The sequence below is a fragment of the Stigmatopora argus genome, chromosome 19 (genome assembly GCF_051989625.1).
Source record: "Stigmatopora argus isolate UIUO_Sarg chromosome 19, RoL_Sarg_1.0, whole genome shotgun sequence".
NCBI lineage: Eukaryota > Metazoa > Chordata > Actinopteri > Syngnathiformes > Syngnathidae > Stigmatopora > Stigmatopora argus.
This window is the reverse complement of record NC_135405.1, coordinates 11,670,022-11,688,077: the sequence shown is the minus strand read 5'-3', so window position 1 is coordinate 11,688,077 and position 18,056 is coordinate 11,670,022. Positions and strand designations below refer to the sequence as shown.

The 18,056-nt window shown below is 43.8% G+C and overlaps 1 protein-coding gene across 1 annotated transcript in view; it reads left to right on the top strand.

The window, feature by feature from the left end:
• The window catches only part of plcb1l (phospholipase C beta 1-like), a 76,423-nt gene that overhangs the window by 18,238 nt on the left and 40,129 nt on the right, over window positions 1-18,056 (top strand). Inside the window, exons 4-6 of the mRNA XM_077587163.1 lie at window positions 11,436-11,533; window positions 12,152-12,256; window positions 14,985-15,062. Of these exons, the coding sequence (XP_077443289.1) occupies window positions 12,158-12,256; window positions 14,985-15,062 (177 nt within the window). The 5' untranslated portion in view covers window positions 11,436-11,533; window positions 12,152-12,157. The remainder of the gene's footprint in view (window positions 1-11,435; window positions 11,534-12,151; window positions 12,257-14,984; window positions 15,063-18,056) is intronic.

The window sequence follows — 18,056 nt, the reverse complement described above, 5'->3', positions numbered from 1 at the left end:
CAAGTTTCCGTCAAATTCGGTCTGCTGGGAGTCTGCACGGTGTGAAAAAACAAACTACAAAGTCATGGCCTAGCAGCGAGACACAACACTTTCTTGTTCTTACTTGTCGGCACGTCAAGTCAAAAGACTTCCTCGAGCAGTGGCGTCGACGCGTGAATAGTTGCCTTGATCAGATTAATCATTAAAGTCGGGAGATAGGAGCATATCTGGCCTTTGTTTTTAACCCAATCGCCATGTTGTGACACCTTTGTTTGGATAGGGCGTCTGGGACCACCTAGATGAATGTAACTTTTGTTTGCGCACATTTCTCCACTCCAAGCCCACTTCTTCTTCGCTTCCTCCCTTCTTTGACAGTCACCTTTTTATCTCCAGGAACTCTTATCATTTTTTTCTTCTTTTTGATGTGTGGCATGACTACAGAAGAAGCAACTGTCCAGAGGTAGCAAGCACCATAAAATACATCAAAAAAATCGCGTGGTATTTTGCCTTGCTGATTCAGAGGAGAGATACAAGTAGGTGTTTACCGGAATGTCTGAAGTTAAAGGAAGATGGTGTGTTGTGATTAGAGCTTCAAGAGCACTGCTGACACTCAATCAAAGGAGTTCATGTTCTTCCTGTCTCTTGCGGCTTACGATAACCCAAATGCATTTCTTTCTCTTTGCATTCTGGTGGGCTTCAGTTTTTCATAAATCCAGCTTCACGTCAGGTAGATTGACGAAGACTTTTTGATATTCATACCAAAGTAAGATTCACAGAACATTAGCTATTGACACTGTCAAAAACAGTCCACATGTCATCTTCTGGGACCAGTTTCAAACAGAAATCATGACATTCCTTTGACTTAACGGACTTCTCTTAACTAATTTGAACTTGACAGTCTCTTCGGATACCTTTTTTCTCTGTAAAAATTCAAGGCTCATTCCGAAGAAGGAAACCTCTACACTGCAGAGGTCATTGTTTCTGCCGATCTCATGTCACGACGGTTTTTAAGTTCTCCAAACTCTTCTTGTGGCATCAAAGCATTTTTCCTCGGCGGCAGACTCGCCAGCTCTTTGTGGCACGCTTCATTTGTTGGGAGCGTTCGGCGAAGCCACTCGTTTGTCCGTGGAGTCCCGCAATGGTCTTGGGTTACACCCCAGCGTTCCTGGTATTACAAGCCGATGACTGACAGGAAAAATGGGGTGAGCCTTTTTTTTTTAGTTGCGGGGCTCAAGCTAAAACACCAATGAGAAGCAGAGGGAAACAACAGATTAGACGACTGAATTCCAACTCCCTCTTACTTCTTCTGGTCATTGGTCAAATAATAGCTTTGAAGCGGAAGCGCTCCAATGCGGTCTTTAATTAATTTTTTCTCTCTGTTATAAATAAGACGCCGATGGGCTCTAATTTGTGTCCTCATGGTGTCCAGGCGAGCTCTCCTTCACACCGCAACGGGCCTTGATGCCATGTGTGAGCGTCAAAGCTTCCAAGGCTCCCCGGTGGTAAAAATTGCATTGCCAAAATGACCACGACCTCTAAATGAAACACTACCCCCCATTTTAAAAGGTTCCATTCAAAAGGCATTGGTTCTTTCATTCTTTCTTTCTTTTTTTTTAAGCGCATAAGGTAGCAATTTCCCTCAAATATGGCGTGGCCCAATAACTGCAGAAGTAACTGACACCACGTCAGCGCGAATGAAAGATCTTTTTTATGACGTGTGTGCGAACCAAGCTAGATCCGACACGATACGAAAAAGCTACTACAGAACCGCGAGACTGTTTGCAAACTTGCACGAGCCCCGGAGTCGTATTATTCTTCATCGCCACGCAGCTCTGTAATTCTTTACATCCTTTTGGTTTTATAGAGCGAGCGCTTGGCCCCCGAAGCACTGAGGGAGTACATTGTTCATTCCACAGCCTGCGCAAATCTGTTTTAAGTTCAAGAGAGGAGGAACCCTTTAATTTAAACCCCCAAAATGAAGTCATTCATTCCCCGCTAAACTGCAGCGTGACCCACAAGGTTAGGTAAACAAATGTCCCTTGCATTACTGTCAAAAGAGCCCCGGCCCTCCTGGTTCTGCCCGCCGTCACGTCGACTTCCACTCTACTCCGTTGTAAGAAAATAGAGCCGTCGTCCCTTGCTTTTCCTGGCCACGCTGCGGGGAGGGGAAGCCATGGCCCGAGTCCTCTTCTCAGGAAGCGGTGCCCACGAGGGAGAAAAAAAACCCATCTTGTTCCCGAAGAAAACCAGGGTACGGGACCTGCGGTTCGCCTTGCCCAGCGGGGCCCGCTCTCGGGCCTCCGACCGGCTTCGGCGGCTCCGACGCGGGCTGGAATGCGAGGAATCCTGCTGGGCTGAGGTTCGAACGCAGGGGTCAGAAAACCTCACTGTGCTGCTCGCAGCTCATTTTTCCCTTTCCACTTTTTAGCGGTTTTGTTTGGCTACGGGAGGAATGTCAACTGTAAACCCTCCACTGCTGACAAAGACGTGCCGTTATGAAGTGTTTAAGTGAGGGATCCCTAAAGCTCAGTTTACACAAAACTCTGCTTTAGGACAATGTGCAATTAAAAATAGTAATAGTTCCTGAAATATCCAGACAATATTGTTTTCCATCTTTGGTCAGGGTACCCGCTTGGTAGCTGGCATGGGTAGGGCCAAAAATAATTTTGGAAGCAACATTTTAAGACAGAATGAACTGGAAACGTTTCAGAAAAAGAGGACAATTACAGATCACATATTTCACGCAGACTAAAGTACATTTGTGAGTAAATTCAGATCAGATGTTATTTTAGTAGTACTGTTTTTGGGACCGTTTTTGTCTAGTGCGGATTTGCTCGAACTGTTAACCACTTTTGGTTGCCGGTAGCGAGTGTGGGTTGGGCCTCCAAATGATCTCGAAGCAATGAACTAGAAACTGGATTGCAGTTACACATTTTATTGCAGAGTAAAGTACATTTGCGAAGGGACTTCTTTGAGATAGTAGAGTTTTTGGACCATTTTTGTCTGCTCCTGATTTGCATTCATATGACATTATACAACATGATTGCCCTTGAACTCAGTTTTCTAGCTGGATTGAAATATTTGACCCATGGGCCTTTAGTTGGATGTGCTACTTTGAATCTGCATGAAAAGCCAAGTCCAAATCCACCGACTCAAACGTAAGACGTGGCGGTAAGGTGAAAAAATGGACTTGAACGCCAACCGTGGCCTTAAACAAACAAAACATCTGTCGGGGTGGCCGAAAACTGTAGCGCTAGCGGCAGCAGCTCAGCCACCCAAAAGAATGATTCCCTGGATATGCCTAATGTGACACTAATTGCTTCTTAGCCTGTCAGAGGACAAGAGAGAAGAAACAGAAAGACAGAGAATGACAGTAAAAGGGGGCGCTGGGGGCGGAGGGTTCTGGGTGCTGACTGAGGCTAGTAATGACTGCCAATGGAATGTCTACACCCATAATCCCCTCTGTCACCGCTGACAGATCCTCTTGACCTGTGAACTCTCCATGTAAGGAAGGCAAAGACAGGAAGTCACAACTTAATGAAATGACCTGGTAGTTAGTCGTCCGTGTGGCCGTCAGGGCGGGTGGCGGGTGACGGGTGACGTTGCCTCGCTAATGCCGTCCGTTGCTCTACCTAAAGAAGACGTAACGGTTAAATTGGCAGCAATGCTTGTCGCTCTTTATTCTAGGCTTGTGATTGAGTGGCCACCGATCCGGGTTGTCGTCTGCCTTTGCCAAATCCTGGACCCTCTGACCCAGAACATTTTTGCAATATACCGTGGTTTAGCAGACTTTCATTTTAGCAACAAACATTTGGACTCCCAATGACCAAGTTCAGGAAGAGCTTATTTTGCTTACGTGTCTGCTCATCAACGTCAAGATGACCAATAGTGCTAACGCAAATATTACGAAAAGCTTTTATTTCAATGTCTCCCTATTCTTGGGTGATCTCATTATGTAAGTATCGTCTAACCAATGTGTGTTGCAAGTTTGTGTGAGTGTGTGTGTACAGCCCCACAACAATCTCCATTTATCAGGCTAGCCAGATCTTAAGACGTCGGCCAAAGCTGTCAAAGTTTTGTCATCGATTCTCCTGGCCTTGTCATCGCTCTTATCTGATTGCCCCGTGCTTTTTCCCCTCCCTCGTGGAAACCAGTCAGATTCCGAAAGCATGTCGTTTTGTCTTCCCGATTATTATTTTTAAACGCAGTTTTTCTATTTATTTTCATTTAGCCAACTGACTCCCTCGCATAGTGGTGCCTCAAAATCTAGTCCTTGAATACAACCCCTTACCTTGAACTTCAATTTTTTTTAAAAATAGCCCGTTAAAACGTAGCATTTCTTTTCCTACATTGGCTAAAATATTTTTCTCCTCCTTATACACTGTTTGCATATGATAGTTTAGCTTGTGCAGCTCTCCCAATGTGTTTGACGAGCACGTAATCAGTCCAGTTTCCGATTTATGGTAACCAAGTCCTGGAAGATCTGGTGCGTCGGACCGGTCGGTGCTGACAACAACCTAGCGAGGCAACGCTCCCAAATGCCATCGCTCCATTGGCCGAAACACGCTGGGGAAAACAGCATTGCAGGCATTCCTGCCTAATTGTACATGGGTCTTCTTCGAAAGGGGGGTGGGTAGGAAACAAGTGTTAGGCCAGATTCAAAAGCAGCTCGGGTTAGGATTGGGTGCTCGGGCACGGCAAGCGTCCCCAAACCGCCTCCTTGGGGCTATTTAAAGGTACAGTAGGCTGTATTTTCCGCCGCACGGCCAGGCACCCACCCTTCCGCCGGGTTCCATATTGGAACCAGATGCTGCTGGATGCGAGGCCCGACTAATTTAAGCGGACGGGGCAGATGGAAGCAACTCTGCATACAACCCCCTGTTGGCGTCCACATTGCGAAAAATACCTACTGCAGCTAGCAACCCACGCGTGCTTCTATAGACAACCCGCAACATTGGATCCTCTAAATTTACATGCGCAAAGAAAACCGATCATGATCTTTCAGCATACTAACAAAAAAATTCAAGTGCTTATACAGCAATATTGCTCGGGTAAATGGGGACACATTCCTTTGTATGGTAATTACAAGGATGTACAAGTATACTAGGACAAGCAGAACCAGTAGAAAAAACTACCATGTTATCCCCGGCACACAAAAAAATGAAAATGTAATATGAAAAAACAACAACTACCGTATTTTGCCGTTTATATACCCGGGTATATTAAATGATTTTTGCTTTTTTGAACCCCGGTTTGTGCGCCATTTAATATACCCCTGCCGTTTAATATATATTAAATGGGGGGGGGGGGTTATATTAAACAGCAAAATACGGTATGTGCCTAAAATTATCATTCAGCTGTCAGTAAAGAAATGCAAATATTTTTTTAAAATTGAACACTATAAAACATAATGTTTTCACCTTTGGGTCCATTCATAATTGTGAATACAAATGTCAATATTTAATACCATTCATGATGTTTGATCCCCACTGCTAAGAAATAAGTCTCTATTGGACATAAAATGCACATTACAAGACAAAAGTGTCAAAAAGTATCAAGTTTTGCCACAGTTTTGTTCTTCCAATGACTCCAAATTCCCAAATTTGGCAGTTTTTGGCCTTTAGCTGACACAGTCTGCCACTTCAGCGAAAACTAAAGGATCATCACCTGAGGCTAAGCTTGCAACCTTATTCCCGTCGTGGCTTAGTGCGGCACCTAGCAACCCCGCGACGCCCCTGGCGTGTGCCTACGTGAAAACCCCACGCTTTCCAGGTCAGAACATAAGGCAGACATCGACATTGATACGCCAGGACTTGTGCAGGTGTGCTTCACGTTGTGTCCCGCGAGTGTTGAAACACAAAGAAAGCCTTACTAAATAGTGGCTCGGCAGTGTTGCTTACAGACAGCCAGAACTCGTGCCTCCTCCCAAGGGAGCATCTGGTCAATGTACATCTGCGTACGGAGGAAAAACTCGCGGATGGGCCAAGAAATTTCCTCTTTGATAGCGTTTGTTTGTTTAGCTGGACTCGCTTGACCCCCGTTGACCCCCTCCTCCTCGGGCCTGGCGGTCCACGGCCGAGCCGAGAAGCGCTCGCTCGCTCGGCCCCGCGCTCAAATTTGTTGGCTAACTTTGGGAAATGTGTATTTTTGACCGGAGGCCACGTTTTTAGCAGTAGAAGTTTGGTAGTTCAGTATCGTCCTTCTCTTTAGGATAAGGGCTTCTTTGTGGGGCTATTATTTTGAAAATTTTCTGCTGGTATTTGTTGCTTTCGGCTAAAACGGGACAATTTAAAATTGGCTTACAGGGTTGCCTTGAGATATGAGTTGGAAAAAGTTTTTCAGTTGTTTTGTGACTACTGGCTTAACTGGCTTAACGCTAACACGAATTGCATGGGGATCAAACTCATTGTTGTTGTCATTGCGCTTTTATCCGGACAGCCAACTAAGCTGCTACAATTTATCGATTAATGAATTGAAATATTCTGTATTATTTATTTGTTATGTTTAAAACTAAAAGATTTTGGGCGGACAAAAAAAATACTACATTTGAAGTCGACGCACACGATTTAGTTTAGCGTGCCGCATCTAGCCTCTGCGTGACGTCATAGGAAGTCCAATAGGAGCACTAAAAAATGCATATTCATTTTGATATTCTTTAAGAAAAGTTATTTGAACACAAATAGTTCAGCAACGCATGTAGACGAAAATACTCACTCAGCATGACGCAAGATTCTTTCACTATTTCTCTGCATGAATAGGTTTTCTGCAACAATAATTAATATCCCAATCTCTTTATATTCAATTTAATCTCAGCATTATTACTACATTTCTAAAGTAAAACATGATAGCGCAGAGCCAGTTTCTCAGCAACCACTTTTCTACGCTGACCTTAATATTTACAATGTGTTACAGCAGGGGTAGGGAACCTATGGCTCGGGAGCCATATGTGGCTCTTCTGATGGGTGCATGTGGCTCTTCGCTAACCTGTGAGGTAAAATATGTTTTTAAACCGCTGGTGACAGACCCGAGTCCCGAATGCACCAATAGGAGCGTCACGTCGGCACTATGGCGCTGACAGTACCTCTAACTTTAATCATCTTTTTTTTAAATTATATTTTTATTAGACTTTTCTGCATGCATATTTTCATTGGTTAGCAACTGCGCAACAGTGCTGTCAAAATAATTATGTTAGTACTTTAAAAGTGGTAAAATAACCCCAAAAAAGTCACATTTTTACACTAAAATTCTGAGTATGGCTCTCAAAGAAATAAAATGTGAAAATAGGAATTGTTTATGGCTCTCTGTGTCAAAAAGGTTCCCGACCCCTGTGTTACAGTAACGTATTAGCATTTGAGCACTAAATAATCACTGATTCTGAGCCCAAAAAAAAAAAATAGAGTAGTTGATCCCTTAGCGCAAGTTCCATGCTCCCGTGCATTAAGGAACACACACACTCGCGCAACACAAAAGGGAGAGAGAAGGGGTTAAGGGGTTGCTTTGTTATCACCGATGTGCCCCTTGGCTGTGATTAAGCGTTGTTTTCACTATCCCTCTGGTGTCCTAAAGCTTAGCGAGATGTGTCGCAGCTATGGCAGGAATGCTTCAACGCCGAGGCCAAGAGGGGGTCACGGCGAGGATGTAAACATCAACATTTTCTTTCTTGAAAAGGATTTTGGCGCCAAGGGGCCGGCGTGGGGGTGGCGCGGGGGCCCCAGCTGGGCCGCCCTGATCTCTAACTCCGCACCTGGCCCAGGGCGCGGACCGCCGAGCGGCTTACCTGCTGCCTTAATCCTCGTTTGGAAAGCGTTTGCGGGGCGCGCAACTGACCTTAGATCAGCATCTTAGGGCCGCCTGGGTTTAGTGTTGCGGCGTGTAGGGATTGAGAGAAGGGATTTAGACTAAGATTGCTATCACAGCAGACAGGAGGAGGTTTTTTTTCTTCTTTTTTTTTAAATGCCCTTTTTGGGATTGAGCCATGATCGCAATCCTCAAACAATAGACCCTTTTGTACGTGTCTACTAAAGTCTTATCAATTCTGTGACATGGCTAATTTATTATTCGGTATGCAACACATATTTGTGATGGTCTATTTACAGATGAACATGAACTGCTGAATTGCTGATTTTTTGGGGGGTGCCAAAGGTATGTAGGAAGAGGTTTTGTAAATATAAAAGTTAAGTTTTTGGACCCACGATCCATCGGTAGTGTGTAAATTTCAAACAGTAAGTTGATTAAAAAATAAAATGAAATATCTGAAAGTTATAGAAAGCTAAATTGATATGTGGTTTCCTAACTGTGCACCCCTTTGCTCATAACAGTCATATAATCAACTTATTAAAAGTAACCACATTTTCTCATGTTTATTCTAACTTCTTCTGAAATATTTCTTTTTTTTCACTTTACAGAAATGTACTTCATTTATCTAGTAAATACCATTGTTTAAAATTGACCAAAATAGAAAGTTTTAACTGCACACGACCATCCGACATCCCAACATTTTAATATCATTTACATTTTTTTTGTATTTTGGGTGTTTTCTTTGCAGTGGTGAGAGAACCACATCTCGCAAAAGCAGCTGTGTGGAAATGGTTTGAATTAGCCCCTCCGTTTCCCTCCCCTGAGACCACGCCGTAATGATGCAAATTTAGGGGCTTTCTGACAAGGCCTTGACACTCGATATGTTGGTCAACTCCCCGCTCTCTGTTGCTTTTACCAATCCATAAATATTGGATCCGTGGGGACTGCTATGAGGGGGGAAAAGACCAGAAAGAAAAGGGGGCAAAACAAAACTAGTTTGGGTTTTTGTGTGACTCGGGATTCGCTGGTGGTCTGCAAGCTACCCCTTGTGGTCCGTCAGAGCAAATCCAATCAAATGATCTTGTGGCATGACCATGGAATTTAATTCTTTTGTAATGATATTTTAAGAATGATACACAATGGTTCACTTGTTAGAATTGAACCAGAAAAAATGTGAGATTTGCCCAGAAAGGGAATAGAAATCTATTGTAGGCTGGAGAAATACATGGATTTTTTTTTATTCGATTTCCTATGAATCACCAAGCTAATATTTCGCTTGACATCTGGGTTTCACACAAACCACTAATTTATGGTAGTGGATGTAACAGCGACAAGCACGTGGATTAATAGAACGCTCATATCCAGACATGAATATGTACGGACAGAACTTGAGCCCCATCTGCTGTCTCAAACGTGATTTCGGCAGGAATTGCAAGCACTTCCACCGATTCCCCCTTTTATTAGAAAGCGCATTTCCATAACGACAAATCATTTTCTGTTTCATAAATTCAAACATGCTCATTGGGAGTCGTCACCCAAATAGTCCATTCGGGGTCAATGTCGTACGGTCATCAGTCATTTGTACAGCTCAATCATTCTGGCGTTTTCTTAAGCCGGGGGTTCGGTTTTGCGTCCTATCGTAGCCTAGCGCGACGTGAGTAGCATGTAATTTGTCCGTTTCTTGTCGGCGGGAGTGTAAAAAGACACCATTACACGTCCCCGCCGTGTTTTCTTTTCCCCCCGCGTTTGGGATTTTGACGTTCGGCGTAATGACTTCGCCGTGACAGACGGGCGAAAAGCTCGTGACTGATGTCTTTGACTTCCTGCTTGGGCCTGAAAAGGCCTCTGTGTGGTCTCGCCCGCTTGACGTGGCGCAGGTTGGGAAATTCGATCGGCGCCAATACTTAGTGGATTGTTGACATGACCAACTGTTTTGTTTTTGCTACCGCGTGGGTGACGGTGTCGGAGGCTGTTTGTACGTCAGGTCCTCAAACTGGACTAGAATTTGGAGTATAGCATGTTGTATTGTTAGCAATATCAGTAGTCGTAGTATGAGAATTTCTTCAAATTTTACTCGATGTAATCATAACTAATTGTTCACTCTACCGTGCCAGTCAACATGAATTATAGGTAAAAATAGTCACTTGCCCTCTGAAAGGTCAAAGATCAAGTTCCACTGTATGACTAGTGTCCACGAAAGGGAGAATAGAAAATAAGTTGGATAAATGTCGCTTCATCTTTGAGTAGCCATAGCAGTGTTAAGAAAATTCATTTATTTTAAACTTTTCCCTTCATTTTAAGAACTTATGGAATCTGCTCAGTTGCAGTTTCACGTTGTACCACAGTGTCGTCGTCTGGTGAACGTTGATAATACATTTAATTTAGCTGAAACAAAAAAATATTAAATAATTAGAGACTATAGTAGGTAGTGTGGTTATAAGTTATAAACTCATAAAACAAGTAATAGCAGCCAGAGTATTATTTTGTCATTATTGATTTATACACATGTTTTGTGTGATTAAAATCTATAATTATCAGAGAATAATAGTAAAAAAAACAATCAAATAAAAAATGAACACCAATTTTATTATCCTGCAATGGTAAGTAACTATGTTTAATTTATTTGTCAATTTTTCCAAGTAAATCATATTGTAAGTCATATTGTCTGAAAATGCCTACTATAAATAAAGATATATTTAGAAATGAACAACCCTTTATCAGTTTTAAAATAACACTACAATATTGCTGCTACATAAAAAATAATGAATATATTCCAACATTTTCACCCTCTTTGTTAATAAAGGACTTGACTGCAAAGGCACCTACGTCAACCGTCCGCCTGGCTGCGCTGGCGCGCTACACGATCCACACTGACCGTGTTTTTAATTTGAGGTTCACACAAGGGACACAATCAAGGACCCCTCGTCCTTCCCCGAGGTCCCCTCACTACATTAGTGAGATGAGATTCCTTTTTCAAATCCGTCGACCCGTCACCCCCTCTTGGCTAAGGTGCGAAGCCCAATATAAATTCACAAAATATACTACCATAAAAGCTCGCTCAGGATTGGCCAACTTCATAATTGATGGACTCATGCCCCCAAGAATGAATGGTTCAGGACAACGGCAATTGCAAATTTAATTAACTTTATTGTCAGTATACAAGTACAATGAGATTTAAAGCCTGACCCTAACAGCCAAGTTTTTGGACGTCTCCGCGGTGACGCTGCCAACCGCCGCATCCTCCCTCGGAGACTCCGTGTCTACCAGCTGGGGACACAGAGACGCAAATGAAAGGAGACTGGCCTTCTGAACATGTGCGAGCCAGACTCCCCCGAGACCGGCTGGACGGACTCCTTCAGACAAACGGAAGGAGGCACGTCTGGCCGGTGGCATCGTTTCGTTAAGAAGGACCGCGTTCATCCCGCCAGGCTTCCCATGCCCCATGAAAAAAACAAAAAAACGAGACAGAGCGTGACTCATTCATTCAAGGGTGTAAAAACGGCAGCTCGCCAGTCGTCTCAAATAAGCGTGAGTCATCGGCCAGGTCTTTTAATACAAAAGTCAAAATGTTATGCTCGGTCAGGGGACTCCAAAGTGTTGTCATTACAATGCCCCAAAGTTTCAGTCATTCATACTCAACATTTTTTTATCCTTCTCAGGGTCGCGGGGTGCTGGAGCCTGATCCCTAGGTGACTTCAGGGGAAAGCCAGAGCACACCCTAGATTGGTCGCCAGTCAGTCGCAGGGTAAATGAAATGGTAAGTGTTTACGTTGTATTCATGTTAATAGTATGTGCTTTTTACCCGTTGAACTGGGACATGATCATCCATCTCCCAGTTCAAATGGTTTAAATGGTTTAAATCTCTATTACGTCAATGGCCCCTTAGCTTTTTAAGGTTCAGTGGCAACTCAATTCATTTGAGCGAAGTCCCGAACCACCTCGTATCTAAAACAAAAACCTGTGGCTCCTTAATACCACTGACGCTAGGAGGCACCAGATCCCTTTCAAATTGATTTTCTCTCTCTCTATCTCTTGCTCTCTCTCTACACTTCTTCTCCCTGGCTCCTCCAGTCTTTCCAAATCAGTCATTCAGTCTGTGAAGCTCGCTCGCTCGCTCGCTCCCTCGCTCACATCCACTCCACCCGCCCCACTACACTAAACCAGGACGCGCCGCCGCCGTCAATGCGGGGCTGCACGCGCGGCGCACTGACAGCGACCGTCCGTGCTTTGGGGGATTTCTAAAAAATAAATAAAAGAAATAATAACAATAACGAGGAATGACATTTTTATGGGGTCGGTAAAGGGATCCGTAAAGGACACTGATTGTTGACTTTTATTTTTATTTTTTTTAACCCCCTCTCTCTCACGCGTGGAGGACTAGATGGCAGGGGCTCAGCCTGGAGTCCACGCGCTGCAGCTCAAGCCGGTATCCGTGCCCGAGAGCCTCAGACGGGGCAACAAATTCATGAAATGGGACGATGTGAGTACCCAGCACGGCTTGTTTTCTCCTTCTACTCGCTCGCACCGATATGTTTTATTATTTTTCCCTTATTGTCACGTAATTTTCCTTTCGCCAGACGGATGGATTGTGACAGTTGGGCGCGCACGCACGTGCTTGTTTACACGCCTGATAGTATAGCGCGCGTGCGTGTGGGTCTTATTGAAATTAAACTTGAGTTGACAAAACATGATTATCATTAGCATGGAGCCCCCCCACGACCCCTCCTCCGAGCTCCCTCTCTTTGTTATCGCCGGCCGTGTAGAGAAATGACCTTGATTAAAATTGATTGCACGCTGCTATCTGAGTGGCCTGTCAAAAGCATCCATGCTTAGTACTAGTGGCCCCTTCCAGCAAATAGTCACATCCCGTGCTCCGCTTCCGTGGCTGTCTGGATCGTGCTTATTCCACTTTATGTTATATTCCCAAGACTTCTTATCTCCAGGGCAGACTGGCACATCTTTCAGAGAAGAATTTTGAACTATATTCATGAGAGTGACTCATGCTTCGTGATGTCATTGGGGAGACTGAAATCTGTGGGCAGTATTTTTACAGGCCCAGGAGTGCATTTGAACGCTTTTTGGGGGGGTTGTGTGTTTTCTTTAACTCAACGGCTAAGGTATTTAATTGGCATGCCACAGGAGACAAATGTGAGGGCTTTGGAGGAGTTATGAGACAAGGTAGGAGAGTTATTGTTGATAAGGTTTGGACACAGACCCAAAAGTGGGTCAGGTTCGTGATGGAGGGTCGATCCTTACATTTTTCCTGACAATTTATTTGTATTCAACTTGCTACCTTATCAAACTAACAGTTGTTTGGTTGAGACATTCAATGTCAATGACAGCTATAGACATCCAATCTATTTTAACTATAAGGGCGACCAGTGACCTATCTATCACTGTGTCATAAGTGTAGTACTTCTTGTGTTAGGACCGTTTTTTGTTATGGGCAATGTGAGCGAGCGCCCAGGCTGCAATCTATTACAGATTCCACGTTTCAGTCCTTTTCTGCAGGTTGAAGAATGAGCAAGTTCACTGTCTCAAACTGTGTAAACTGAATTGAACTCATTGGAAAGGTCATTCCAGTGTATTTTCAGTGAAACAAATGCGCAGTGCTTATTTTTGGGAATTATCTTGCTCGGACTCGCTTGAGAGGGCCGTGAGCTGTTTCCCCCCAAACTGAAATGTTTGTGTACCGTTGGTTTGTGGCCAGGGCAAAATGCCCGCTTGGTCCTTTTCCCTGTCAAAATACAACACCCTGGGAAAGAGGAGTGTAGATACCTTCTTTTGTTTAATTTCCCATGCACTTCTTCCTTCCTCTTTCCTCCCACTGTGAGGTTTTGGCGGAAAGAACCCAGAGACGGACGGGCAGATAGACAGAGCTCAGGGGAGATAAATCAAATCTGGTCCTGTTGTGGTTTCGGATGTTACTTCTGAAATCTACTAATGGCAAATTGTACCAGCACATAATTGCTACTTAGTCAATAAGGTCATTTTTTGCTCCTAATGGGGCCGCTAAGATACAAGTTGTATTCTTTGCTTGGACTTTAGATAAGAGTAGTGAATCGTATCGGGGGAAAAAGTCTAGAAATAACAACTAAAACACTTTAATATGATTGTAATGTTCAAAATTTTATTTGGATATACTTTTTCCTCCTTATTACATTTCCTCTGTATCAGCAGATTCTCAAAATCATGGGACTCGAATTTTAGACTAAGATGCAAAAATATGTGATCGGGACTGCCTTATTAATGTAATAACGTTTAAGATATTTTGCCAAGAGTTTTCTGGGAAACTTGTTCCATATAATCTGGCCGCAGTGCCTCTTGATTCAAGTGAGAGTGCAGCGCAGGCAGGCATCCAAACGGAGTCATTTTAAGAATGAGTGACAGATGTTGACATGCAGATGATGTCGGGTCACTCTCAACACAGCGTCTTTCTTTATATTATAAATAGGCTTAAACCCGTCCCGTCTAGTCTGCTTTGATGCCGGCTGAATTAAGGATGTCATCAGCCTCAGAGGGAGGCGGAAAAATCCCATTATGGTGGGAGAAAATGTCTTTTTCATGTGGAACACAAATACTGGCTGCTCATTGCCTCCCCTCTCTCTCTAATATTATTCATCTCAAATGTTTTTTACATTTAATGTATTATCAAAGGTTTGTATTTGTGTCTTTATTTGTTGTTGTAAATCCACCACCACTCAAGCTGTGTGCTCCCCATCGCGACTATTTGAGAACACCCAGTTACTTATTTTTACAGAGCTTTAATTTCATCCACTACCTGGAAAACTTTACCTGCCATGCTCGGACCGAGCGTAGTTGGTAAACTGTTTGGGTGGTCTCCAAAGGTTCTTCATTTTGATAGCTCATTCAAATTTAACGGACAAAAGAGAAACAATAAAGGATTCCTTTGGACTTGGTATTAAATACATAACCCGAATGGAAGCATTCTAGAAGAAAATGTGTGTTTGCTGCAAATGTTTGCACATGAGTGCGCAGGAACAGTTAAACCAAGATTGTGCAGTCATTACCGTTTCTCTGAGTCCCCGCCATTGGCGCCCTAGCCTAACTCCACTCTATATTGAATCAACTTTATTTGACCTGTAACTGAGCCGTTAAATGTCAGGCGTTTCTTATATGTAGTCCATATAAAATAAACCCACCATAAAGAACTGAAGCTGTTATTAACAGAATCTTTTTCTCTCTAGGACTCTACCACTGTGAGCCCCGTGACTGTAACCGTTGACCCTAAAGGCTACTTCCTCTACTGGACCGACCAGAACAAGGTAAAACTCTCCTGCTTAAATTGTGAAGCATAGCTAGTACACATTTGTAATCCAACAGGGTAACACTTGGGGTGCAAACAAGTAAAAGTGGGATCACATTATGTAGTAGTTCCTAAAATTGTGAAAGTTTGGCAGTTAAAAGCATTATCTCCTGATTCCTGAGGGTAGTGTAGGGCTAGCAGTAAAACAGAAGACGTAGCTTTGACATTCTCTTACATTGAAATCAAATACGGATTTCATTCAGGAACTTGACACCCGTGAGATGATACCGTTCTTCATTGTTCCTCTGTATTGGTAGCAGAGTCTGTCGACTCAGGTAGGAGCGACTCAATGCCAAATGCACCTTCTATTCGTTTCGTCTGTGCGCTACACTACTAAAGAGCTTCCATCGATTTTATGTTGGCCCGCATGAGGGCATCTCAAGATGTGCGCGGGACTGCCGACGCCACTTAAACACCCCGAGCGCTAATTGGAATTAACGCTCTGCGCGAAGGTATTCAAGGATGAGTAACTTTGGATGTATACAGTGAAAATAACCTTCAATGAACGCCACCTGAAGGCCTTTACACTCTGTTTACAGATAGCACATGCGCTAAAGGTCACTTGTACCATACACATGATGGTGTACATCCACAAAGAAAGATCAGTGCATTGCTCAAAGGCATTTGAACTGTGCTTAAGACTAGGGAATTTGTATAGAAACTAGGCCTATGTGCATTTTTATTGTAATTGTCCGAAATGCTTGTGATTTGCTGACATGGTCCGTTCCCTTTGCTGGATTACGTTTTGCAGCTCTTAAAATGTCGGTGAGTCTGATAAATGACATGGTCTGGAGCTATTTCAAGTACACAAATTGAGAGTCATTTAGATGTTGAAATGTTCAATTAGCACAGCATAAATAAATGAACAAATACTCAATTCTAGGTCTTTCTGAAAGTCGTATCGAAGCACTATTTAAAGACGTTGATGTGCAAAACAATGTCATTCATTCTGTTCCAATCTTTGCGCATGCTACCCGATCCAATCTCTACCAGTTCTGACACTGCTCCTTAAAACTGATATTGCCGGTGCCTAGCGAAACCTTTTTACTGGGTAGTCTGGGCGCGATTCCGAGAACGTCAGCTCGTGTTTATAAATGGTCACATGCTCTCGCAGCACATCTGTTCAGCAGCCCGTCTTAAACAAGGAGAGACGCCGCTTGCACCCAGTTGTTAAGTTGTTGCCCATCACGGGGGACCGGCGTGATGGCCCGCAGAGTAAAAGCATTCTTGGGATTCCATCAGGAACAACGGCACAACTGGAGTCAAGTCGGCTTGCCAGTAAACTGCCCTCGCTTGAGGGCGCTCATATTGTCAGCGCCGTTTATTATAAATCATACGCAAAGCTTCCTCGGCGGAATAGACTCGGTGGTTTACTTTCACTGAAAATCTACAAATACTAGAGCAATCCCTTCATGGCAGTTTGTGTGCAACCAGAGTTTCCACCCTATTGCTAAAGGAATGCTTTGCTAACAAAAGTCACCTTTGTTTAGATTGGGCCAGTAGATTGGAATAGTGTACCTAATGAAGTGGCCAGTGAGTGAACATATAGCTGCGGCCGTGCATTCCGCCACGGTTGGACTGAGAACAGGTGCTCGTTCAGAGGTTTAAAAATAATGGTCACTGCTGTCATTGGTGAGGTGTTTAAAAATAATGGTCACCGCTGTCATTATTGAGGTGAGTCGAGGCCGACAGAGTGGACTGACTGCATGAAATTAACAGACCTTATGCTTTAGTTGCCATGCGACTCCTCTCAAGCCACCTTTTCAAATGTCACATTCTCTTTTGGTCGCCACTCGTCTCCTGGAGAATACAGCTTGTTCTGGAAGCGATATTACGGGAAGCTCCCGAGCGGGCAAAATAGCCGTCTCCAAAGCTCGTGCATCAACGTTGACAATCGAATAAGTTGGGTAATGAGTGATGCGCTCGGGTATCAGACTGTCGGGCTACATCTCTGCCCGCTGTCTGTCTTTGGTCCCTGCAGAATTTGCCTGTGCGTTCCCCTGAGCGCAGCAATTTTCCTTGATTACTGAGTTTGTTGCCCTCTTTCTCCGTCAGCAGTCTAACAGAAGAGCGGCTCAACGGCATAAATCCACAGCCAATCTAAAGGAAACTGAATTGTGACCTCAACTGAGTTATATCGCCTGGCACGCCGCGGCCTTTTATCATCATTTGCAGCGGAGAGAGACTCTGGGATAGACTGAAAAATAACAAGTGGAAAGTTAGTTCCCATTTTGCTTCGTTTTTACACCTTTTGTAGTCAGGCAGCTAACTCCGGAAGGATCCTTAATCGTGCAAGATCTTGCGCCAAGGCCTCCTTTTGGTTGGAGATGGCCAAGAGGCATATGTAAAGCAGCTGAGGTAGAAAACTACATTTCTCAAGCAATGGCTGATGTGCTCTCTTTCTGATCCAGTCTTGGTACATTACCCTTAGACAAAACCTGGACACCAAGGCTTCCAAGTTCCTGGCAAAATAAACTATGGCCAGGAAAGAACTTGGTTGCAAACAGTTGCAACACAGATTGCCTGTCGAACTCTTGAAAGTAGTTGTCAGAACAGCCAAGGTTTTTGGAATCTTCATGTTTCCAGGGAAGTCCCTGAGGTAGATTCTAGATTGTTTGCTACTCTATGGGTCTGGGGCAGCCTTTTTGTAATCCCTGGTGACCATACAGGCATTGCCTGACCTCTCGCAGGCCACTAACTTCTTGAAACCGGAACCAGATCTGCTGGACCAACATCAACGCCATCACCTCATGGTTGGATTTAAGATCCAGGGTCACAGGTTAATCCTTTCTTTTAGACTCCATTTGTGGGAGTGTGACAAAAGATCTGCACAAGTGCAGTTCCGTGACATTTTTATCTGTTGTCAACTGAGGTGAAACATTCCGAGTAGGACAACATACCTCAGGTAGGGAACTTAATGTTCAGACATTCATTTTCAGCATCTTTATGAATC